At 36.4% G+C, this 25,481-nt stretch overlaps 1 protein-coding gene across 4 annotated transcripts in view; it reads left to right on the forward strand.

The window, feature by feature from the left end:
- The window catches only part of Pcm1 (pericentriolar material 1), a 94,137-nt gene that overhangs the window by 39,551 nt on the left and 29,105 nt on the right, over positions 1 to 25,481 (forward strand). For 2 of the 4 annotated variants that reach the window (XM_021219919.2, XM_021219920.2), the window contains 11 exons: positions 180 to 322; positions 450 to 579; positions 1,916 to 2,056; positions 2,862 to 3,052; positions 5,123 to 5,320; positions 6,852 to 7,071; positions 7,180 to 7,325; positions 7,818 to 8,008; positions 10,564 to 10,735; positions 13,141 to 13,499; positions 24,444 to 24,608. In XM_021219919.2, coding sequence (XP_021075578.1) covers positions 180 to 322; positions 450 to 579; positions 1,916 to 2,056; positions 2,862 to 3,052; positions 5,123 to 5,320; positions 6,852 to 7,071; positions 7,180 to 7,325; positions 7,818 to 8,008; positions 10,564 to 10,735; positions 13,141 to 13,499; positions 24,444 to 24,608 — 2,056 coding nt within the window. The remainder of the gene's footprint in view (positions 1 to 179; positions 323 to 449; positions 580 to 1,915; positions 2,057 to 2,861; positions 3,053 to 5,122; positions 5,321 to 6,851; positions 7,072 to 7,179; positions 7,326 to 7,817; positions 8,009 to 10,563; positions 10,736 to 13,140; positions 13,500 to 24,443; positions 24,609 to 25,481) is intronic. The other 2 variants (XM_029532262.1, XM_029532263.1) reach the window with 1 other exon arrangement.

A 25,481-nucleotide genomic window follows, 5' to 3' on the forward strand; every position in this document is an offset into this window, starting at 1 on the left:
TTCTAGTTTTAGCACTTAATTTCTTATTGTTGATAGAGGATACACTTTGGTTTTCTGTAGAAACTATTTATATCAAATATTTATATCAATTGACATATGTCAATTTTTAGCCTACTAAAATATATAAAGTGTAAATTGGATGGATTTCCAGATAGTTTTATATTATTTTGCTGTTTCAGGATGATGATGCAACTCAAGTGGTTGTCCCTGCCGCGTCAAATTTGGATGATTTCTATGCAGCAGAAGAAGATAGCAAACAAAATTCCAATAATGCAAGAGAAAATTCTAATAAAATAGATAGTGGAGTAAATGAAAAAACAAGGTATGGTAAACCTTTACTCTCATAATAAAAACTAAAGAGCCGGTTATTTACTAGGTGCTTACTGTGTTATGGTTTGCTTTGTATCCTTATTTTACTGGAGTCCACAAATATGTCGATTTAATTATAGAGAGAAATTTTATGAGGCTAAACTACAGCAGCAACAGAGAGAGCTTAAACAATTGCAGGAGGAAAGAAAGAAATTGATTGAAATTCAAGAGAAAATTCAAGCCGTGCAGAAGGCATGCCCTGACCTTCAGGTAATTATAACATTTATTTCTTTCAGTGTGTTTGAAAATGTTTAAAAACTAATGTCTGTACTGGTCGTTAGGTGGCAGATTATTTTGCCAATTTTCTGATTACTGAACTAAGTGAAATAATAATGAAATAGATTTGGGTTATTTTTGTTGTTGTTTTTTTACTTTGAAAAATAGTTCATGGGAATTAAATGGTTACTTCTGTTTTTTGTATTGGGCTAATTACTCATTTATTTATGACATGGAAACTCAAAACTATCATCACATTAAGATATTCTTGCTTACATTTATCAGATATAGATCAACATTCCATTTTTATTGACCTAAGATTACACAGTAAAACTTTTAAACCATCATGAGTTATTTTATTCCATTTGTTATTTATTCACTTTACATTCTGATCACAGCCCCTCTCCCTCCTCTCCTCCCAGTTCCACCCTTACAAGTCCCTCCCCCCATTACCTTCTCCCCTTCTCAGAGAACAGCTCCCCTTGGGTACCACCCTACCCTGTGACATTCAGTTGCAGCAGGACTAAGCACAGTCTTTCCCACTGAGGCCCAACCAGAGGTTGAGGTCAGGTGTCATCCTCTGCCACACTTCAGTCATACTTTATAGACAGGTTCTCTCTTACTGAACTGGGAGCTTAGTGATTCAAGTGCCTGACCAATGAGTCCCTGGTATCCTCTTGTTTCTGTCTCAGAACTGAGATTATAGGCCCTCGTGGCTATGCCTGGCTTCCTATGTGAGTCCTGGGGGTCTAAATGCAGGCCTTCAAAGCGTGCAAACCAAGAACTTTACCCGCTGAACCATCTCCCCAGTCTGGTTAACTTTACTGTGTAGTTAAACTTGTTTAAGGAAGAAAGAGAAAAATATCAAATTATGTTTCAGACACAACTGTTTCTAAGTTTGTACTTTTCCCATTTTTTTCTAATTCTTTTGTTTTTTATCCTTAATATAAATGTCCAAAGAAGTATGTGCCAAGGTTGGGTTGAGTGTAAACTTCCCCTTCCCCTAATATTTGATTTATATGCTTTTACTGTTCCAAATTGTTAATTCTCATCACCTTTAGCCTGCTACCATGTTTGTTTTCTTCTGTTGTCTTTGGATCATGGTGCCTTTTTTAGTTGCATAATAGCAGATTATGGCACTAGAGCTCCAAAGAAGTAAAATAACTACTTTATGAAACAAGTTAAATTATATTAGTGCCTTATAGTAATATTTGTTATAATATATGTAAATAGTATTTGTTTATATATGTGTATACTTGTATAAGTGTGTATGTATGTGAATATGTATACATAAACATTTATATACATACACAATATTTTGTTTTTTTAGCTCTCAGCCACTAGTATAAGTAGTGGTCCCACAAAAAAATACCTACCAGCTATTACTTCAACTCCAACTGTTAATGAAAATGAGAGCAGTACAAGCAAGTGTGTTATTGAGCCTGAAGAGTCTTCAGTGGTGGATAATGAGGTATGATATAGTCTGTGTTGTTCCTGAATTGGCTTCTAATTCCTGAGGCTGTAAAGTTGTTGTTGTTTTGTTTTGTTTGTTTGTTTGCTTGTTTTTGTGGGGAGGGATTGCTGTGGGCCCTTTTACCTACTGGACAGGTAATATATGTGAAGGATTTTCTGTCTTTTTTTTTTTTTTTTTAAAGTTGGGGAATAAACCTTCCCCTCCTGAAGTTATATTGTTTCAAAATAGTCATATTCTTTATTAGCAAATATAGGAGCAGCTATAGAAAACACTAATTATTTCATTTAGAAAGGCCTATTCTTTGATATTTCCTTTTTTATTTGATTTGCATAATACCATAGCATTTATTAAATAGTTTATGAAGTATATTTAGTGCTTCTTGTTTTCATGAAGTTAATAACTGCCTTTTTTGTATCACTAATATACCATTTGACCGATATAAACATCTTAAGAGATTTTAACTTTAGTCTTTTTAATTATGTGTGTTGTGTGTGGTAGCGGCATGTACAGATGAGTGTAGGTGCCCATGGAGGCCAGCCGTGTCAGATATTCCTAGGAACCAGACTTAGCAGGCAGTCGTGGGTCACCTGATGTGTGCGTGCTGGGAACTGAACTCTGATCCTTTGCAAGCGTAGTGCATACTCTTAACCATTGAGTTCCCTTTATGGATATATTAGAATAACTTTGAAAATAGAATATTATTGTACTGATAGTATTAAGTATTATTAAGTATTAAGAGTTTTATTCTTTAAGGCTTCAGCAAATCCAAATATTTACTTGACTCTGGTTTTTAAAATAATAGTTGTGGTCAGACATGCGAAGACATGAAATGTTAAGGGAAGAGCTACGGCAGAGAAGGAAGCAACTTGAAGCTCTAATGGCTGAACACCAGAGGAGGCAAGGTCTAGCTGAGACCTCATCTCCAGTGGCTATATCATTGAGAAGTGATGGATCTGAGAACCTGTGCACTCCTCAGCAAAGTAGGACAGAAAAGTAAGAAAGTCATTTAAAACATCTTTTAAACACCGCTTACCCAGAGCGTTAAGCTAGGCAGACTCAGTTTTCCTGCACAATCTAGCACAAACCAGCTGTTTCATTGAAGCAAGTACTTTTCAATCTATTCTACAGCTTTCCTTTCTATTTCAGTTACTCTGGTACTTGATCAAATGGTGATAAAGATTGTTTGTAAAGCTTATTTTCATTGCAAAGTTTTATACTTACGAAATGAAAAATATATCATTTTTGTAGTGCTTTCTTTTTCTTTAGAACAGAATGCTCCATTGTATTATGACAGAGTCTCAGGTAATAAAGACTGGCCTTGAATTCCGTATGGAGCTCAGGATGACCTGTTAACCGCTGATCCTCTTACCTTCGACTCCTCCGTGCTCACAGTATAGGCATTCTCCACCATGCCCAGTTGAAATACTTTTTATCTTAAATTGTGTATCTACCATTTGTAAGGTTCTTGAGGATAATCATAAAGTCTTTTTATATAAAACATTAAGTTTCTGAAATGAGTTTGCAAGTCCCGTATTTGGAATATTTGTAAAAGAATTTTACAAATTTGTTAAGATAAGTTAACTAGCTATATAGTAATAATTAATTTAAAATTTTGAAGTCAGATATGTTGCAGTTTTACCTTTTCAGATATTCAGATGGCATTTCTAAAATATTAAACACACTCTCTTCCTCTTAGGAGATTTCATAATATTGAAGCCTCGATGTGCATTTTACTGAATAAAGTATATTATATCCTGTTCTGTATTTGCCACTGTGTATCTGCTCTTTCACAGAACTCTTCAGATATTTTTGATAAGCTTCTGGTTTCAGAATCATTTGTGTAGAGCTAGCTTCTTAACCTGTAGCTTGCGACCCCCTCCTATGGGTTCATGTGACTGAATGTTAACTGAATGGGGGGCGGGGCTTACAAAGTTGCTTATTTCCAACATACTATAGCGAAAAATGTAGCCAGAATTAAATGCTAAGCGAATACAAGGTGTTTCCAGCATTCCAGCCAGTGTTGCATCATGTGCACTTTGTACTGCCAGCCTACAAGGCCAACCCAACATATTACCAGAGGCTTCCTGACTTGTTTCACTGTACATACAAAGTCTTCTGCTTTGAATGGTGTAGTTGTGGAAAACTTGTAGTGTTTTCCTATCATACCTTATCATACTTCTTCCTGTTAGTATCAAACTTAGTATATCTTAGGATTTATTTTTGTTCCAGTGTTTAATTTAAAAAAATAGTTGATTTGCTGACTTTTTTTCCATTTTGAGACAGAGCTTTTTTGTGTAGCCAAGATGCCCACTTTTGACATACATACATACATAATGTGAAAAGAATTTTGGCTTGATTATGGCAGAAGTTCCAATAATTCCCAAAAGGATTTTAAACATCCTTCTGTAATTTTGTATTACTTACTTGTATAACATAGAATTCTAAGCATTTAAAATTATGAGATCAAACTAATACTGAACTGTGAAAAATAATGAAGATATTTTGTGTCTTAAATATTCTTTTAATTTTAATTTATTTCTGCTTTTCAACTTTTGTGTGTGTATATGTGGGAGTATGTGTATGCTAGCACATCTGCCTGTGGAGGCTACAGCCGTTGATCCCTGTGTCACTGTAGTTATGGGTATTTGTGAGGTTGTCTTATGTGGATACTGAAAAAAAAACTCAGTATTCATGTGTCCTGTATCCGCTTCGTAGGGCAGGCAGTACAGATAGAGATCATTCCAACTATTGCAGAAAATGTTGTTAGGGAACATTGAAATGGAGGGCTATCACTTAAGGAATGGCAGGGGGACGTTTAGTTAAAGAAAAACTTAACTGAAGTTGTAATAATTATTTTAATTTCTTTGAAGTATTACTCTGTAGAAGGGAAACTACACATTCTGTCTGACAGCAATGTAAGACAACATCTCAGAATTATTGTGGTGAAATGAATCTTTGTATACATGTATGTTTTCATATATATCAAAATCTTAAGCATTATAGCTCTGAACATAGCTAGCTAATCTCCATAATGATGTCTGTCTCATCTCTCATGATCCCTAGAACAATGGCAACTTGGGGAGGTTCTACTCAGTGTGCATTAGATGAAGAAGGAGATGAGGATGGTTATCTTTCAGAAGGAATTGTTCGCACAGATGAAGAAGAAGAAGAGGAGCAGGATGCTAGTTCCAATGATAACTTCCCTATGTACCCTCCCAGTATGAATCAAAATTCTTACAATGTAAAGGAAACCAAAACCAGGTTAGTTACAGTGTTTAAGTTTTATCTGATTTTAAGTATCTCAAGTTTTTATGACACCAAGTAGTTCTGTAGTTCACACTAATTAACCAAATGCCCAACAATTTAGTTCATAATGGCACCAACTACTCAAAAGGTAATGCAGATCTTACAGTTTAAGAACTCAGTCCTTCAAGACTATTATTATTTTAGTACAAGTCCCCAAATTAACTACATTCTCTTATCTTGACTAAAATGAGAATTTCCACAATTTGTCTTTAGATTTAATAATTTGCTCCAATTCTGGAAAAAAACTTTACCAAATTATTATAGAGTATTCAACGTGGCTGGTTAATGTGAAATAGCTATCTGAAGCGGTGTCTGTAATGAATGGAAACGTGTAGGTCTGCATTGCTTTGAGGTCCACCTTTGACTAAGTAATATGCCATTGATTATCACGTTCAATCTCTGGAAAGGTCAGTGGGTAGGTCTGGAAGTAACAACCAGATTGATTTTTGTGGTGACTATGCCCCTCATCATAAAGAGCTAAGAGTTATAAACTCTGGCTTTGTGAAAAGGGGCTTGTTCTGCATAACAACAGAATCTGCCATTCGGAGATTCCACACATTTTAGGGGTGGAGAGAACACCTGAGGTTCTTAAATTAGATACTTTTTTTAAAAAAAATAAAAAAGTCAAATTATCTTTATTTGTAGATGTTTGCATATATAAATGACAGATACTTTCCTTTTCTACTTAAAGATGTTACTGTAATAGTTCCCACCTAGATCAGATCAAGAATCATACCTAAGCTTTCATCTTTGCTGTTTGGGGGAATTAAGCAAAAAATGACAATTTTCAGGTAGTGAAAATTTTTGTTAATAAACTAATTGTCTTGCTGGCAGCAGCAGTGTATTCTTATAGTCCAGCTGCTGCTTGAGGTCACTTGAGACCAGAACAATGTAGTGCAGAAACAACCGGAAGCAACGTTAATTGCATTGTTGTGTGTGGGTTGTCTTTAAAATTACATATTTTAAAAATGTGTGTGTGTGTGTGTGTGTGTGTGTGTGTGTGTGTGTTATGTTATGTTGCACAAATGGAGGTTAGAAAAACTTTTCAGGAGTAGGTTCCTCTCACCCTAGGAGTTGAACTCTAGGTTATAAGGCTTGGTGGCAAGTGCAGATCCTGCTCAGCCATCTCTGACCTGCATCGTTACTTCTAGTGATGATAAACATTCATGAATAACTGTTAACAGATAAAACTGTGCCACTCGGTGAAGTAAAGAATGAAGGGTGGGACAGTACTTTAGTCTAAAAAGTAGTTTTATTTTGTAGAATATAGTTAGACTATGGTAGAAGAGTACAAATAAAGACTAGAAGGCAATTAAAGAATAATTGGATGGGCTGAAAGTATGTGATTTCCCCCTCTTCTCTGTTTTTCATATTTAATACTGAATAAAGAAATAAGGCTCTATAGACTAGGATTTGAAGTTTGTTGCCATATTTTAAAACTCAAGTTATCTCATGTGATAACTTAATGCTCTAAATTCTACATTAGGTGGAAGAACAATCGCCCTGTTTCAGCAGATGGAAATTATAGACCTTTAGCCAAGACAAGGCAGCAGAATATCAGCATGCAACGACAAGAAAATGTTCGATGGGTGTCAGAGCTCTCTTACATAGAAGAGAAAGAGCAGTGGCAAGAACAGATTAATCAGCTAAAGAAACAACTCGATTTCAGTGTCAATATTTGTCAGACTCTGATGCAAGATCAACAGGTAAATTTTATCATTGAAATGTCCTGTTTTTTAAATTTACATTGTTTTGAAGCAGTACACAGTTTTATTTAACGCATTGTAACTATTGTCAACATTCTCTTCCAACAGACTTTGTCTTGTTTGCTGCAGACTCTTCTAACAGGTCCGTACGGTGTTCTGCCTAGTAATGTGGCGTCCCCACAAGTACACCTTATCATGCACCAACTGAACCAGTGCTACACACAGCTAACATGGCAGCAGAATAATGTCCAGAGGTAACCTGTCTGATTAAAGATAAAATGCTGTGTAGTGAGTGCTAAAATGAAAGGAGAGTTTTACAGTTACATTCAAGGAAAAAGGCAGGAGCCAAACTGCAGTCAGTCTATTGACTGAAAATTACAACCATGTTCCATCACTGTTGGCCTGGCTTTTGTTTATAAAGTTTGTATTGAATTGTATACTTATTGTTAGATAAAGTATATAGTATTTAAATTATACAAGAAAACATCAGCAAGCAAAAATTTAGGTTCTTATCTTTATACCTCTGTCTATTAGAACTAAGGTCAGTACTTGTTCCAACAGCTAAATTATTAAATTGAGATAAGCTAAGTTATTGAGTTGGGTCAACAGAGTGAGCAAATACTTGTTGTAGGGTCAGAACAATCTGTCTATTCTGAATGCTATTCAGTCATTTCTTACATGTATTGTTTTTGAACTTAGTTTTTTGATTGCACTATCACTGACTTAAATTACTGGCTTTTTTACAGGTTAAAACAAATGCTAACTGAACTTATGCGCCAACAAAATCAGCACCCAGAAAAGCCTAGAAGCAAAGAAAGAGGCAGTAGTGCATCACACCCTTCTTCTCCCAATTTATTTTGTCCTTTCAGCTTTCCAACACAGCCCGTAAATCTGTTTAACCTGCCTGGATTTACTAACTTCCCATCATTCGCACCAGGTAGGTAACTGAGAACCTGAAGGAAAACTAAGTAAATATGAAGATTTTGAACTGGGTATGATATTACATGCTTATTATTCCAGCACTCAGGAAGTAGAGGCAGTAGAATTAGGAGTCCAAGGCCAGTTTCAGATACATACTGAGTTTGAGGCCAAGCTGGGCTAAATGAGATGTGTCTCCAAAAAGAAAAGAGTTTGAGATTCTGATTTATCTGTTGAATGGATTTTTTGTTTTTATTGTTTGAGGATTTCTTATAATGTATTTTAAGCAAATTACCCTTCCCTGTGGACTCTTCCCATATTTCCAACTTCATGTACTCTTTTTTTTTTTTTTTTTTAAACCCACTTAGTTTACTTAGTATGAGCATGGGTGGAACAATCTACTGGAGTATGAACAGCATTTTCATTCTCCTTTATTAGCTATCAGTGGACAGCAGCTTTTCAAGTAGGGACAGGACTTTGTGAACCCCTTGCCCATAAAATCATATAAACATGATTGCTAACAAAACTCAGCTATTTATAAAGGTGAAAGCTACTGGCCTTATTTAGGGGCTATTGTCACCAGGCCGACCATTAGGGAGGTGAAGGATGGGTAAGACACTACCTAAGAGCAGCCACATCTCGGTGAGGTGTTTAGGGCAGGGTTTTGTTCAGGTGGTTTTACTGTTTATTAGCTTTGCTTTTTCCCCTTGTTTCATTATATGCCTGATACTATTATGTTATTTGGATCCAAAGACGAGTTAAGATAAATCTTTAAAGGAATTCAGAATCTAGTTAGGAAGGCAATGTTAGCCGGGCGTGGTGGCGCACGCCTTTAATCACAGCACTCAGGAGGCAGAGGCAGGCGGATTTCTGAGTTCGAGGCCAGCATGGTCTATAAAGTGAGTTCTAGGACAACCAGGGCTACACAGAGAAACCCTGTCTCGAAAAAACAAACAAACAAACAAAAAGAAAACCAAAAAACAACAAAAAAGGGAAGGTAATGTTAACACATGCTCACAGCAGTGCAGTAGCTGCCATATCGCAGGGATACAGAAACTTGGAGAATATAAGCAAGTTGGTTTTAGAAAAGATGATATTTAAGCAAAAGTTCATTTCCTTAATGATTAAAATGGCAAAGGCTTTTTAACCAAGGGAACCACTGTAACCAACTAGAACCACTTAAGAGTTTTAAAGCACTAAAGTATCACTTGGAGAATTTAGATAGTTAAGTCAGGGAAGTGATGTGGCTAGAGAATAGCAAAGGCCTTCTGTGGTGTACAAAAGAAGCTTAAGTTTTATATTGTGTTCAAGAGGGACTAAGAGGGGGAATAACAGGAAAGCTTTATTTCAGGAAGATTATACTGTGATACTCTTGAGGAATTGGAGGAAAGGTGCTAAGAGGATAACTGACTAGAAGGCTTTTCTAGGGATGTTAGGGAAAGGGTGATGGCCTGACCAGAGCCACTAATGGTAAGGAAAAGAGTTGAAAGTGTTATTAGAAGTTAAGTGATCAGTTAAATCAAGATGGAAGAAGAATTGAGTTCCTTTGCCAAGGAATGTATTAAACAAAGGTTGGGAAGTCTTCATGAATGAATATTCCAGAGTGTATTTTCAAAGCATGGGCATTTATAACTTCCACAACCTCTTTTTATGTCTTGAGTAATATTGATAGCAAACATTATTTGAGTAGGATTTTAGGTAATAATGAAAAGGTGCATGCGTTATTTTCACAATAATAGTCATACCCCCACCAGATGAATAAATGTGCTTAGTATCAAATTCATAGCATTATTTTGATTATTGTTTGTAAAATATTTCATTATTGTGAAATTGTATATGGAGTAGTTACAATTGAGTCTGGCAGCCTGTCATAATTTGAGTTTTTTAGAAACATTTTAATTTTTAATCGTGTGTGTGTGTGTGTGTGTGTGTGTGAATGTAGGTTTGTGCATGTAAGTACAGTACCTGCTGAGGCTAGAAGAGGGTGTCAGATCCCCTGAAGCTGAAGTACAGGTAATTGTGGGGCTATGTGGGTGCTGGGAACCGAGCTCTCTCTGCAAAAGCAGTTCGTGTTCTTAACTGTTGAGCCATCTCTGTGCTTGTAAAACTCGTAGTTCATTTTTCTTTTTCTATTTTTTTTTCATTTTATTTTTAATGTGTGTATTTTAATTGCATGTGTATCTGCATCACATGCATGCAGTGCCCATAAAGAGCAGAAGAGCTATCAATCCCTGGGACTGGAATGACAAACGACTGTGCGCTGCCAAGTAGGTGCTGGGAATCAAAGCCACGTCTCCTGGAAAAGCATCTACTGCTCTTCGGGCTGACCTAGCTATCTCTCCAGCCCTAACTTCTAGTTCTTAAGGGAGAGCCATTAATTTCTTTAGTATAACAAATATCTCAGATGTAAGTAGACTGAGCTAAAGCAGTAAATGAGCATTAGTTTATTGAATTGACAGTTTTGAAAGGTTTGGACAAGATACTCAATCAATTAAATCTCTTAAAAATAAATTTTAATTTCATTTAAGGCTAAGGTACTTCTTCATTTGTTTTTTTTCCCTGTGTTTTTATTAGGAATGAATTTCAGCCCTTTATTTCCTTCTAATTTTGGAGATTTTTCTCAGAATGTTTCTACACCTACTGAACAGCAGCAGCCATTAGCTCAAAATCCTTCAGGGAAAACAGAGTATATGGCTTTTCCAAAACCCTTTGAAAGCAGTTCTTCTCTTGGAGCAGAAAAGCAAAGGTACTTGATTGTATCAAAGTCGGATACTTCTTCCATTCACTTAATTTTTTAGAAAATTACATTTTGTGTTTGTGTGCACACGCGCATATAGAGGTGACAGGATCATTTGAGGGAGTAGGTTATCTCTCTGCACCATATGGATCCTAGAAATCAGACTGGGAACCATTTACATGTTGACCTATATTGGTGGCCACGATTCACTTTGTGACACAACGCAGAATTCTTGTGATTGTGCAGCTTGATACACTATTGGTTATATAAAATTTATACATCTTGTAGATATTCCTCGATCTTAAGAACTTAATAGCCACCAGAGTTTTAATCCAGGGTATTTTACAAGATTCATATAACATCAGTAGAAATGTATGATTTAATCTTGATTTGATGTTTGTCTTTAGATTTTAAAAAGTTCAGTGTTTACCAACTTAGTAGTGGAAACTATAGTAACTGTGAGGGACTGTTTGATTCACAGTCTCTGAGTACCATTCAGATATTATTACAGTGAGTAGTATTTGATTGTAAAAACAACTTTTAGCCAGGCCTGGTGACACATGCCTTAAATACAAGTTCTCAGGAGGCAGAGGCAGGCAGATCTTTGGAGTTGAAGGCCAGCTTGGTCTATAGACTGAGTTTCAGGCCAGCCAGGGCTACACACTAAAATTCTCTCAGATTATTTGAAGCTTTGATGCTGCATTGTATCAGTCATAGTTAGGACTTTATATTCTCTTTCTCATATTTACTAATTATTAATGTGATAATCTCTGACAACATAGTATAAAAGAAGAGGTCTGGCTCAGCTATTATTTTTTAGGCATATTTACAGCTATGGAAGTAACTAATTTATATAAATAAATAATTCAGAAAATGTTTTGGTAGCTAACTCAAAAAAAAAAAAAATCCCTATTACCTTTTTTAGTTTGCTTGTTCTGGGACAAATAAATAAATTGAGATACCGTAAGCGGCAGTTGGCAAGGTAGCTACAAGAATGCTCTCTATAGCCTCATTGTTATTTACTTACAAGCAAACAACCCAGAAGAATGAAAAGCATAAGTATCAGTTGGACCCTGTATTCCGTTAGAAGTATCTGTGTGATTCTTTTTTCTACTTCAGATCTTTATAGAGATATATACAATGCACACCATGCCTCCACCCAGTAATATGATTGGACATGTCTCAGCTTCCTAAATGAGCATTTGCCACTGTTGTTAAATCAGGAACTCTGGAGGGGCACTTGGTTAACAGATAAATCTTAGAATTCCTGTTATACTCACCTTTTGGAATTGCTTCATCCCCTTGACATTGTTAACTGCTTATAGTTAGCTTAACCTTTACTAAGTTCCCGTTTGTTTCATTATGAACGTGTTCTTTCCTCAGAGCTTGACACAGCGCTTAGTGCACAGTTGCCATTTAGAAAGGAGACTGAATCACAAGCAATGAATATTATTCAAAGCTTCAGTCAATGGGACTTCCTGTTGTGATTTTTCTGCTTTATTATAAATGTTTTATATACCCTTGGCAGAAGAAACAGCTGTGATTTTTTTTCATTATGAATGTCATGGTTAGAATGGAACTACATATGTTGTTTTAGCTACTTGAAATCTTTCAAATTAAATATCTTTATCTTACCAAATCAGAACCTGGGTTATAACCTGGGTCAAGTGACTAAACATAGTAAGAGAGTTAAAACCTAGCAGTCTTTAATAAAGGTCATAAAACTGTAAAGTGCTAGCAAGGAAGTATTTTAAGTTATGTAGACCATACTCTTTCATAGTCATTCATCTATACAGTTTTTATTAAAACAAACAAAAAACAGCCAAGCAAGAACAATCTATAAAGATGAGAGTGGCTATGTGTTCATAATATTTTATTTATAGGAATTTAAGTGTGAATTTCACTGGGCATGTTGGCACAATGCCTTTAACCTCAGCACTCAGGAAAAGGCAGGTGGATCTCTGAGTTGGAGACCAGCCTGATTTAAAGCCAGGACAGCCAGGGCTGTTACATAGAGAAACCCTGTCCTGAGAAGCCAAAACCAAAATAACAAAAAACATAAATTTCATGTATAACTTCCCAATGTGTAATAATTTTCTGATTAAAAAATAACTTTTAAGAATAGAAACAAACACAACTTCTAGTTCACCGGTTATATAGAACAAATTGCAGTTGAATTTGTTCTTTAAGTTAGAAATTTCTGACTCTTGAGTTAAAATTTATAAGTGAGTATCTCCCAAAAATATTCTTCGTAAAACACTTGCTGGGCTCTCTGATAAAAAGTTTTATGTTTTTGTGAAAGTGTTTTCCTAGCCTGTTGATTTTATTAACCAAAATCTATTCTATTTATGGAGATTGCAATAAATATAAATAAATCAAAATTGTGATGTATAAAACTTTTTCTTATTGGTAAGGAATCAGAAACAGCCAGAAGAGGAAGCTGAAAACACTAAGGCACCATGGTTATATGATCAAGAAGCAGGTGTAGAAAAACCATTTTTCAAGACTGGATTTGCAGTGTCTGTAGAGAAAGCTACAAATAGTAACCGCAAAAATCAACCAGATACAAGCAGGAGAAGACGTCAGTTTGACGAAGAATCCTTGGAAAGCTTTAGCAGTATGCCTGACCCCATAGATCCAACGACAGTAACTAAAACATTTAAAACAAGAAAAGCATCTGCCCAGGCCAGCCTGGCTTCTAAAGACAAAACTCCCAAATCAAAGAGTAAGAAGAGGAATTCTACTCAGCTGAAAAGTAGAGTTAAAAATATTGGTAAGTTTTGAAATGTGTTGAATTTTATAGTATAAATATAAACCTTGGTCTTCTTACTTCTGTGTCTACAGGCATTGTAGAGACCTGCTTCAATTATTTTTAGTTATCTTTATAGTTTTAAGTTCTTAAGTAGCATTTAATGTCGATATCTTAAAACATTGCTCTTATTTTTTGTGCTTTTTTTAAACTTCCTCGTTTCATATATATGTGTGTGTGTGTGTGTGTGTGTGTGTGTGTGTGTGTCTGTCTGTCTGTCTGTCTGTCTGTCTGTCTGTCTGTCTGTGTGTCTGTGAAAAAAAAATATATATATTCACATATACCAACATGTTCCCCTCCCAGTGGCATATCCTTTTTTCTTTTCCTTCCATCCTTCCTTCTTCATTCCTTCTTTTCCTTTCTTTTCTTCCTTCTTCGTCTTTTTATAACCCACTAAATCCAGTTAGTGAAGTACCTGTATGTATGAGTGTAGGGCCATCCACTGTATCCTAAGAAATGCTACTAGTAGGAACATTTTCAAAAGAGAGTGATTCTCTCCCAGCAGCTATCAACTGCCAAACTCGGCTCAACAGTTCTCCAAATTTTATATTACTGAGAAGTTGCTCAGATGCCCAAATGTCACTAATTTTTGTCTTTCAGTGTTATACCATTGAATTTTAATTATGACGTTTCTTTACATTTCTTGATGATTCATTTAATGGGCTTTTAATTCATAATACATTGTTTTTTTTATCTTAAAGGAAACTACTTTAACGACAGACTTGCTTATATATAAATTAGTGTTTCATTGACTTTTATTGAGTATTATATCAAAGTTGTCTTTATAGCATTGCTATGTGTACCTGCTTTTAAGAAACAGGTTCTTCTATAATTTCTTAAGACTTTGCTGAAGTACTAGATTTAAAGCAGTTATATTAAACTCTGAATACAGATCGTATGTTTAAATTTGGTAAAACCAGAGAACCACTCAAGGAGAAAATGGTTCATTTCTGAGGCAGCCCTTGTGAATAATCACATAATGATTATTTGATTTCCTGGTGCTTTGTCCCCACAAATACATAGCTGAAGAAACGTGAGCAATTTTTATTGTAACACTCTCAACAGTCTTTTGTTTAGCTGGATAATCTGATGTGCTGGTTGAAGCACTCCTTAAACTTTTTTAATGTTCCATATGGGGCTCCCTGGGAATACTGTTCTAAGTATAGATTCTGATTCAGTGGAGGCAGGAGGATTGAGAGTTCAAGGTCAGATTGGCTACCTTCCAAGACCTTTTTTTTTTTAAGATTTATTTATTATTACACATAAGTACACTGTAGCTGTCTTCAGACACACCAGATGGGGGAGTCAGATCTCATTATGGATGGTTGTGTACCACCATGTGGTTGCTGGAATTTGAACTCAGGACCTTTGGAAGAGCAGTCGGTGCTCTTAACCACTGAGCCATCTCTCCTGCCCCAAGACCCTTTTTATTAAACAAATAAAAACAGATCCTGGTTTAGTTGGTTTGGAAAAAAAATCTTTATTATTATGAAATACCTTATTTTTTAATTACAATTTTTATTTCTTAGAATTTCATGGTCTATTCAATGAAATATCATGCCTAACCCCATTTCCCTCCAGCTGCCCATTTATTCTCCATCATGGTCTTTTTTGTTTTTTCTTTTTTTTTTTTTTTTTATTAATGTACAAATTGTTAAATGATCTCTTTCATTGGTAAGTGATCTTGAGTAATCCACTCAGGTAAGGTCATTTAGTCCAACTTTATGAAGTCCTTTTACAATGGTGGAAAAACACGACCGAAACTTGTTCAGTTCATATTTCTGAATCAAACTGTAATGGTGTGAGTAGGCTTAGAAAAACAAGAAACCTGCCCAAACTTACATGGGCGACCTGAACTTGTATGAGCTGCTGCTGACTTAGCTTGCCTCCAGATGGCCAGTGAGAGAAAAGATGGTCTTATTTGATAACTCACTTATATGCATGGGTGTGGGGTCATCCACTGGAGCAAAGGAAGTAGTGTTGCCAGTGAAACCAGCCTCAAAAGAGACTGATTCTCTCTCCCTCAGAAGCTATCAAATGCCACTCACTCTTAACTAAAAAGCAAGACCTTAAGGGCACCTCCCAATTTATCTACGCCAGAAGTTTGGCTGGGCTGATGTTGTACAGGTAACCATGGCTGCTGTGGGTTTATGAGTTTGGTGATGGTTCACATGTAGAAGACAGTATTTCACTGTACTTTGCTCCATCCTCTGGCTCTTCCATTCTTGCTGCTGTCTGTTCTGAGATCCACCTGAACCTTGGGGCTTGGTAGGGTACTGTTAATAAAGATACCCTACTTAGGACTGAGCACTCAGTTTCTTCTCGGCATTGATTGCTGTCCACTGAACAAAGAAGCCTTTCTGACCAAAAAAAAATAGGAGCAGGTCCAGTCCTAGGCCTAAGACGTCCCCAGCCTTGGGATGAAACGTCCTCCTCTGGAGCAGGGCTCAAATCTCATCAGTATTGCATGAGAGGGCTCATTTGCCAGAAGGTCTGTAGTGTGGAATACAGAATCCTTCACTGGGTAAGATTATTGGTGTCTTTTTTTCTCTCAGCAGCCTCTGTAGCTCCATCTGGCAGTATGAAAGCTAGTCAATAGAAAAGAAGTTTCTCCTGTTGGTTTGAGGTTGATATTTTTATATATTACAGCCATAGTGTGTGGTGTCTTCATCAATAGAGTCTTACCATGGAGTTATGGTGGGTGTCTTAGGTCTCTTTTTCTGGGATAAAATGTCATGACCAAAAGCAACATGGGGAGAGAAGGGTTTATTTCATCTTACAGTTGCAATCCATCCTGAAGGAAAGTTAGGGCATGGTCCTGGAGTCAGAAACTAAAGCAGAGGCCATGGAGGAGTGCTGTTCACTGGCTTGCTCCCCATGGCTTGCTCAGCCTGCTTTCTTCCAGCACCCAGAACTACAGGGCTAGGAATGTTACCACCCACAGTGGGCTGATCCCTTCTATCTCAGTACTAATGAAGAAAATGCCCAGGAGACTGGCCTTTAGGCCAGCCGAGAGGCCTTTCTCTCAGCTGATATTACCTTGTATCAAACTGATACAGAACCAGCCGACACTGTGGGTGACCAAGGGTAATAATAGTAGCTTGTGGTCTTTTGTATATCTTTGGAAAATCTCCCTGGCCAGTGACTTGTACGGAGGTGTCTCATGACTTACATTGCAATTTTCATATAGTAATTCATGTCCTCTGGGGGCTACATTATCCACCATGCAAACATCTCTATTTGATTTTGAAAGTAGCTTACTAACATGGCTTCTTTCATTTTAGCTAATTCACGCTCTATATCCCTCTTCCACTTTCCCTCACCTCCATTCTTAGTCCTTTATACCCACTCCCTCCCGTATACTCCTCTCTTTCATAGCACATGTATTCTATCCAATTATATTTTATAAACAGATTTTGAGAAAGTAGACTTCTGTAGGGCTTTCTATGTACCCTTCCTTTGGATTAGCCTTCCCGACAACCCCTTGGTTTTACCTACACTTGCCCCTCATACCTTAAGCCTTTCTACCCCCAGCACCAGCCCTTCCCAACCTCAACTGAAAAATGCCCCTTTCTTGTTCCTTCAAAATTCTGATTTGAAGCTAGAATTTTCATATAAGAGAGAACATGTGGTATCTATTTTTCTCTTCCAGGGTTACTGCTAGTTGTTTTTCTAATTTCTTGTATTTAACCTGCAATCGTGATTTCATTTTTCTTTACTGCTAAGTAATATTACAATGTGTTTGCATACTACAGTTTTCTCATCCATTTGTTATTGACGAATACACAGGTTGATTCTGCTTTCTAGCTGTGTGGCAAGAGTGGCAGTGAACATTGAAGTGCAGGTGTCTCTGTAATAGGATCTAGTCTGTTAAGTCATATCTGAGTCAGAAGGCTATTTTTAGCTTTTTTTTTTTTTTTGAGATACTTCCTAAATTATTCCCAGTATAACTGTATTAGTTGATGTGTTCCCCTTCAATAGCATCTGCAACCAGTGTTTGTTACCATTTGTATTGTTGTTATGGCCATGTTAATGTCATATAGATAGTCTAGCTTTTTTCCTTACTTTGGGGCAAAGATTGTTATTCTGATCTTTGTACTGCCTTCCCTCATGTTAATTTAAAAATATCAGTCCAAATAATAATTCACATGTATTCAGCTGACACTCACTGCCATTGTTAAGGTCCTGTTTCATGGCCGAATAAAATTGTTGCTATGTAGAATGGAAGGCATTGATAAAGAGCGTTGATATCTGTAGGCTTATTAGAAATATACAAAGTTTTATAGCCCACCTGTACTAACTGAATCAGTGTCCATTGTACCAAGAGCAACACTGAAACCAAAGGAACCAGGAGACAGTTGCATCTCTAGCCATTTTATTATAATCCACTGGTGTCCTGCGGAAGTGAGACAGAGTTCTCATATTTAGGTAGGAGCTGACAGGGAGTAAGCATCTTTTTTTTTTTTTTTTTTTTTTTTTTTTAAGACAGCCTCTCAGAGAGAGACGAAAGTGAGAAATGGCCACATAGCAACTCTTGTGTTCTAGGAAGCTGATAAAGTGGCCAGCTCTTCCCTCAGTGGCTGTTTGCAATCATGCAGGGTCTTTAGAATGCTATGGCTAATGCAGTTTTCTACTTACTAAGGCGTAAGTAGTAGTAATATTTCTTGTAGCTATTTCAGTTATGCTGAATAGATCAGAACCAGACATAAGGGAGAGTTGTGGACTGAGACTAGAGATTAGAGCCTCATGCTTTCACAGTACCATCTCACTTAGCTAGTGATGATATGAAGCATTGATTCTTATTAATTTTGCTGTTCTCCTTGGAAAAAACTTGGCCTGGTAGCTCACATCTATAATTAAAGTTATTTTAGAGGCTGTGTCTGGTCGGTTGGAAGTTTGAGGCCAGCTTGGGCACATTGTGAGACACTGTCTCAATAACAAAACCAAAACCAAAACCAACCCCAAAATGCCCTACAGATAACTTCTCAGTCACACATTAGTACTGTAACTTCGAAAACCAGGCTTTGGATCGGAAGGATAGCTCATCAGATAAAAATGTTTGCCACTAAGCTTGACCATAGCTCCATCCCTGAGTTCCCCTCTGTGGAGGAGAGAACAGGGTTCCCAAAGTTGTCTTTGACCTCTACATGCTTACATATCTAGACACATACATAGCAATAAATGAAATTTAAAATATGATATAAAAATTCAATAGAAATCTAGCCCTTGATCTTCATATTTTCCTTGATTCATGTTTTTTCTCCCTCTTTGAAAATATTCAAAAATTATTTTTATTATCGCTATATTACATATATTATTATTATTATTATCATTATTATTCTCTTTCTGGTGTATGTGTGTGTGTGTAGTTTGTTGTTTTCTTTCACATGTGCTCTAGGATCAAATTCTAGTTTCTGATAAGTGCCTTTAGGCTTATTCACTTCTCTGGTTAGTCCATCTTTGAAAACATTTTTAGGTTATTTTATTTTATATTTGAGTGTTTTTCCTTTATGTTTGTGTGTGTACCACATGGCTGGTGCCCTTGAAGGGAATTAGATCCCCTGGAATTGGGAGTTAAAGATAGCTTTGAGTCAAGAGCAACACATGTTCTCTGAACCAGCCCCAGTCCCGACTCTTTTAAAGAACATTACTCATTCTTGGACTCCCCTCTTTTACTCTTTCCCTAAACCCATCCTTCTTTTTCCTTCATGTCCTCCTTTAAAAAAAACAAAAACAAAAAACAAAAAAACAAAACTGACTGTATTAGTCACTTTTTTGTTGCTGTGGTAAAGTACCATGACTGAGGCAACTTATAAAAGAAAGGGTTTATTTTATTTGGCTTATATTGCAGAGGATGCGAATCCATTGTGATGGGAAAGTAGCAGGCGTGTCAGCTCGAGAAAGAAGCTAAAGGTTTATTTTATGTCCTGACCTGTAAGCAGGAAACAGCATGAAATCAAAATGGTGTGACTCTTTTAGATCTCAAGAGCCTGCCTTCAGTGACATATCCTCCTCTATCAGTGCCACAGTTCCTAAGCTCACACCCAAGCAGTGCCATCAACTGGGGACCAAGTATCAACTATCTGGGATAATGGGGACATCTCATTTAAACCAATGAATACAATTAGTACTGACTGTGTTTACATGGTCCCTGTCTTATCCATGCTATATGGTTGACTGGCTTGTGCGATAATGCAGGTAACAATGGCTCTTTGAGTTAATAAGTGTAGTTGTCATGTCCAGCATTCCACATCAGTCCTTCCTAGTCACTGGCTCCTATAGGCTTTCTGCCTCCTCTTCTACAATATTTTCTAGGCCTCGTTTGAGAGAATGACAAAGATGACCCATTTAGAGTTGAGTACTTAACAGTTACTTTCATAGAGCTTTAACCAACCGTGAGTTTCTGTATTAACCTATGCCCACCGCAAAAACTTTAACTGACTAAAGTTGAGAGCAGCATACATCTATGACAATGAGCATAATATTTAGAAGATGGCTTGAGAACATGTCCTTTAAGCAAAACAGTGGTAGTAGGTTCTCATATAGGGCTTTTGCTCTCCCTAGTCACAGACTTTTTGAAGTAAGTTTATAGTACCAGGCAATAATTCTCTCCTGCAGTGCAGTCCTCAAGTCCAGTAAGAAGTCAGTTACCACTCGATGGTCATGCCACTGTTTTACCAGTGACCTGACAGCTATTGTAGCATGCAGGGGCCACCACTAGGTGGGACTATTGATGGATGGTTCTCCTCTCCAACTGGCCTACGTAGCACCTTTCAGCACTATAAAGGTTAGCCAGAAGGGAGTAAGATTCCAGGTCAGTTCTAGCTTAATTTTGCTATGCCCTGGATTCAGAATGTGTAGCGTCTTTAGTGAAGGAAATCTTATCTACTTGTAGTAGACAATTATTTCCCTCTGTCTTAGTTAGGGTTTCTATTGTTGTACTAAAATAAGGTTTATTTCAAAAGGTTTATTTCAGTTCACAGTTCTACATCACCAAAGGAAGGGTAGGAGCTGATGCAGAGGCCATGGAGGGGTGCTGCTTCCTGGCCTGCTTCCTGGCCTGCTCCTGGCCTGCTTCCTGGCCTGTGATAAGAAAGCATGCTTTCTTATCACATCAAGACTAACTGCCCAGTGTTGGCATCNCCCACAGTGCACTGGGTCCTGCCACATCAGTCATTAACAAAACAATACCTCCCAGATCTTCCTATAGGAAAATCTTACGGATGGAGTTTTCAAGTTAAGATTCCCTATTTACAGATATGTCTAGGTTTGTATCAAGTGGATAAAAACCAACCAGTATATTCCTTTTTATAGCATCTGAATTGTAGGATGTTTCTCTCTTAATTTCAGGGGCTTTTTTTTGTTGTTGTTGTTGTTTTTTGGCCAGGTTCATGGCATGTATGCCTTTGTAAAAGGCATAAAGAGAATTTTGCATATATCCATAAACTGTATTTAATTTGTTAGGATTCATTTAATACTTTTCATATAATTTGGTAATAGAGTCAAAGTTTAATTCCATTAATGTAAATCTTCTTGTTAGGTTAATATACTTTTTTTCTTCCCATCATAGCAATTTGGGTTGTTAAGCAACCATATGTATGGTACTCCTCATTTTCCACAATATTTTTGGTGGAATTCCCTTTTGCTTATGGGCCTGTTTTATGTACATACAGTAGTAAACTAGCATTTAAGAGAACTATTCCCAGTAACTTTCATGCAGAATTAGGTAATTCTGAATAGGCTTCAGCCTGAAAAACCAATAAAGAACTCAGAAATTTAAATTTGATGTAATAAAATGTTAAATTATATGCTTAGAAATAGAAGAGGGGGTTTGAACCCTCATATCACAGAAACAGCACAATAATATGGGAGTTTATATGATATTATCAAAGCAGCTGTTTCAATCTGGGGAGCATAAGTAGCAAAGATTCTTATCTATATAGAATGACAGTGGTATACTTATGGAAATAGTAAAAGAGATGCGACCTTTCTCTTTGCCCTTCTTATCTCGATTATCAATCTTGTGTCTCTTGGAGATACTAGTGAGCATTATGTGGCTGTTCTTCCTACCCTTGCACATAAGTAAGCATTGGCTTCTGCAGCGCTGAGAGAGGCTTCACCAGAGAAAAGTGACCCAGCATTTGTGTTTATCCTTAGGGTAGTTAAAATTCATAACTGGGCTAGTAGATATAACAGTGCATGTAAAAGAAAACTAGTAACCAGAGAGAATTCATAGATACTCACTACTAGAGCAAGCATTTTGAAGGAAATACATAGTTGAACAAAATAAGGGCATGTAAGCAGATTGAGTTATAATGTGTAAATTCTTTAAAAATAGAGAAATGGTTTTGTTAATCTTAATATTGTTTGTTAAAGAGGGTAGATAGATACTATTAACTCCCAAATTACCAATTTTGAAAATCAAATAATTCTGTCCAAAAAGTGTAGACCAAAAAGTAGTAGGTGATAAAAGCTACTGGAATGGCTTATTTTAGAGGCTTAAGAGAAAATCTTGGAGCTGTAAAGTGCTATGAGTTGTAAAATAAAAAGCAAGCAATATTTAAATACATAATAAAATGATAAAGAATTTGAGAGTTGTTGTATAGTTAGATACAGCCAACTTTTGTCCATCCATGGAGGGAATGGGGAAACTACATGTACAAGGTAACCAAATTCCTAACTGTCAAAGATGAGTTAAACAAATGGCTCTGTTTACAGAACAAAACCCCTAACTGGCATCAAGCCATCTTGCATTCTGTAGAAGAAAGATGAATACATAATTCAAATACAGACGCAGGTACCTATTACTAGCATTTGGGAGTCCAAGGAGGACTTAATTCATTTAAAGGTATTCAGGTCTATGTCAATTTATTGAAAACAAAACAAGCAAACAAAAAGGGGTATAGGTTACAGTGGGCTGGGACTGCAATTTAAGAATCCTGTATTCACCTAAGAGACCTGGCTTAGCCTGTTTGAAGCAAACCATGGAAACCAGGTGTGACTCATAATGAAGTTACCTTTGACTAAGAAAGATGAAATAGAACACTAATTAGTCATGGTCTTAACACACCTGCAGCCCCAAACCTATGGAGGCTGAGTCAAGAAGATTGCTTTGAATCTGATGAGCATCTGGGCTACAAAGTAGCAGACTATATCCAGTCACAAGGAACCAAAAGGAGACAGACACATACATACACTACACACTTGTTGCTTTTTGAGACAGGGTTTCTCTGTGTATTTCTGGAATTCTGTAGACCAGGCTGGACTCAGATCTACCTGACATTGTCTCCCAAGTGCTGGGATTAAAGGCATGCACCGCTCAGCTATGGGGTATATACACTAACAAATTCACACACACAAACCAATCTCATGTATATTCAAAGGTAAAGAGGCTGAAGCAGGAGGATTGTTATCTTTTTTTAAGAAAGATAAGATCTACACTAGCTAGTCACAGTTGTGTACACCTGTAGCCCCAGTACTATGTTCAAGAGCAGATGGAATTTTTAGAGTAAGAGCATGTAGCAAAAGAAAAAAAAAATCAGTAGAATATTAGACAATTGATTGTACAGTTAACTTCAGAAACATCATGATATATTACCAGAGAATCTGTCTTTAAAGAAAAAAGTCATATTTACCATGGTTGGTTAGATTTGAAGTCATTCCTAATTAAATTAAAATGGATTAAGCAAAACAAAACAAAAAAATCAGTTAAGGATGATAAAGCCATTAGCTAGTTCCTATCACACTTTAGAATGGAAACACTTCAAAGGCATTTTTGTCAAAATGGAAAAATAAAGAGGTACTTTTTCTATTACCAGCCTGTTCGTTTATTTGGAAACTTAGGACCAGAAATATTGAAGTAACTGAAATATTTGTTTCTGCCAGTATTTTTATTAATGTTAATAAGGTAAACTGTTGAAGTGGTTGGTAACTGAATAAGAGGCCAAACACTTTTCTTTACTCTAACAAGAAAAATAGTAGTTCTATAGAACCTATATTTTTTGAATAATATAAAAAAGATTAAGTATAAAAATGAGATTAAAAGGAATAATACATAACTCTTCAGATTAAGTGCATTTAATTTTAGTCTTTTTGCATTGCCTTGGGTTGTTTTTGAAACTGACAAAGGAGAAAAAGACTCTCAGCATATATGGAAAGATAAACATCTAATTTTAGCCAAGAAAAGAAGCTAAGTAGGGTTTGCTTACCAAATGAAAAAGCATACTGTATAACTTTTGTGACCAAAAGAATAAAAAATGACCTTGGAGGTAAGGCAGTGGTGTGGTGACACATGCCTTTAATCCCAGCACTTGAAGGCAGAGACAGGCAGATATTTGTGAGTTTGAGACCAACCTGGTCTACAAAGTAAGTTCCAGGACAGCCAGAGCTGTTACACAGAGAAACTCTTTCTCAAACAAACAATGTAAGAAATAAAACAATGAAATATGAGGGTTACTATTTCAGTGGGAAGAGGATAAAGTTAACCATCGGTTCATATAGAATAAAAGAAATTGAGTTGTGTCATACAATAAAATGAGTGTAAAGTGTAAACACCTTAGAAAATGTAGTAGTGTGTTTTTGTTTTTGTTTGTTTTTCTTTTATTTCGTAACCTTGGAATGTTTTATCTTGGAGTCTAGTAGAGTATTCAGATCTTCTGAGATCTGCCTTACTTTACTTTTAGTCGAGGTGTTATGATGAGTATCAGAAGATAAATGAACTGTGAGAATTAATTATTGTCACCCAATCCTTCTGAAGGTATTCAAAGCCGTTATTTTGTATCCTGTTTATGCCAGGCCATAAGTACCACTAAAAACCGAGTTACTTGTACTACTTTACTGTGGAAATGAGTTTCCCTTTCAGATGAAGTTAGTTGCAACTGATAACAGCTGTCACTTTTTTTACCCGAGGGTATGAAAGTGCCAGTGTGTCTAGCACATGTGAACCTTGCAAAAATAGGAACAGACATTCAGCCCAGACTAAAGAGCCTGTTCAAGCAAAATTATCCAGCAGGAAGAATCATGACCAGCTGGAAAAAATAATAAAATGTAGTAGGTCTGCAGAGATATCTTCAGGTATGTTCCTCTTTTTTGTTTGTTTTAATCGAGGGAATTCATCTTAAATTTGAAAAGCTACACTAAAGCAAGTTTTAATAATAGACTATCACAGGTTCCTATCATGTGAAAGGTTTTAATCGTAGAGAAATGTAAACTACAAATAGCCTGTATTGCTGTGATCTCTTTAGTATTTCTGACACATTAAAAAAATCTTTGTAAACAAATAATTGTTATTAATACGGAATTCCTAATTGAGATTCTAGTAATCTTACCTAAATAGGATTTGATATGAAATCTCATTACTTCTCTTCTTCAAACATTTAATGCATCATCCTGCCTGTGATAAAGTGTGTATGCCTTACTTTAACAAGTACAGCTAGCAAGGAATTAAGAGTTCCTCCTTGCCTTGGGTGTTCACATCTCACAGTCCTTTGCCTTGAACCCTTTTCTTTCAGTGATACTGAGTTAGAACATTCCCATGACTGCCATGTTATTTCTCAGCTCACCAGGTTGTTTTGTTTTTGTTTTGTTTTCTCCTTACACTCATGAATAGAATTTTAATTCCATAATCTTGAAGTTGTATCTGAATCTAAGGTTGGGTAGCTTTCCCTTTCATCTTTCATTTCCATTTGTGTCAGTGTAAAGTTTTTCCATTTTCTGAGTCACAGGATATAGTATTAAGTGATTTTAGATGTTCATGTTGTCCTTTTGAGTCCTTTGAGGGTACATAACTACTTTTATATTTTTACACTAAATGTCAGTATAATAATGTGGTTGGTGGTATGCTCTCAGTAAGTATTTATTGAATGGCGTCAATGACTATCACCATTTTATTTTAAGTATTCAGCAATATTTAATGATTTATAAAAAGAATAGGTACATCTGAAGTAC

This window comes from Mus pahari, chromosome 19 (assembly GCF_900095145.1).
Source record: "Mus pahari chromosome 19, PAHARI_EIJ_v1.1, whole genome shotgun sequence".
NCBI classification, from domain to species: Eukaryota; Metazoa; Chordata; class Mammalia; order Rodentia; family Muridae; genus Mus; species Mus pahari.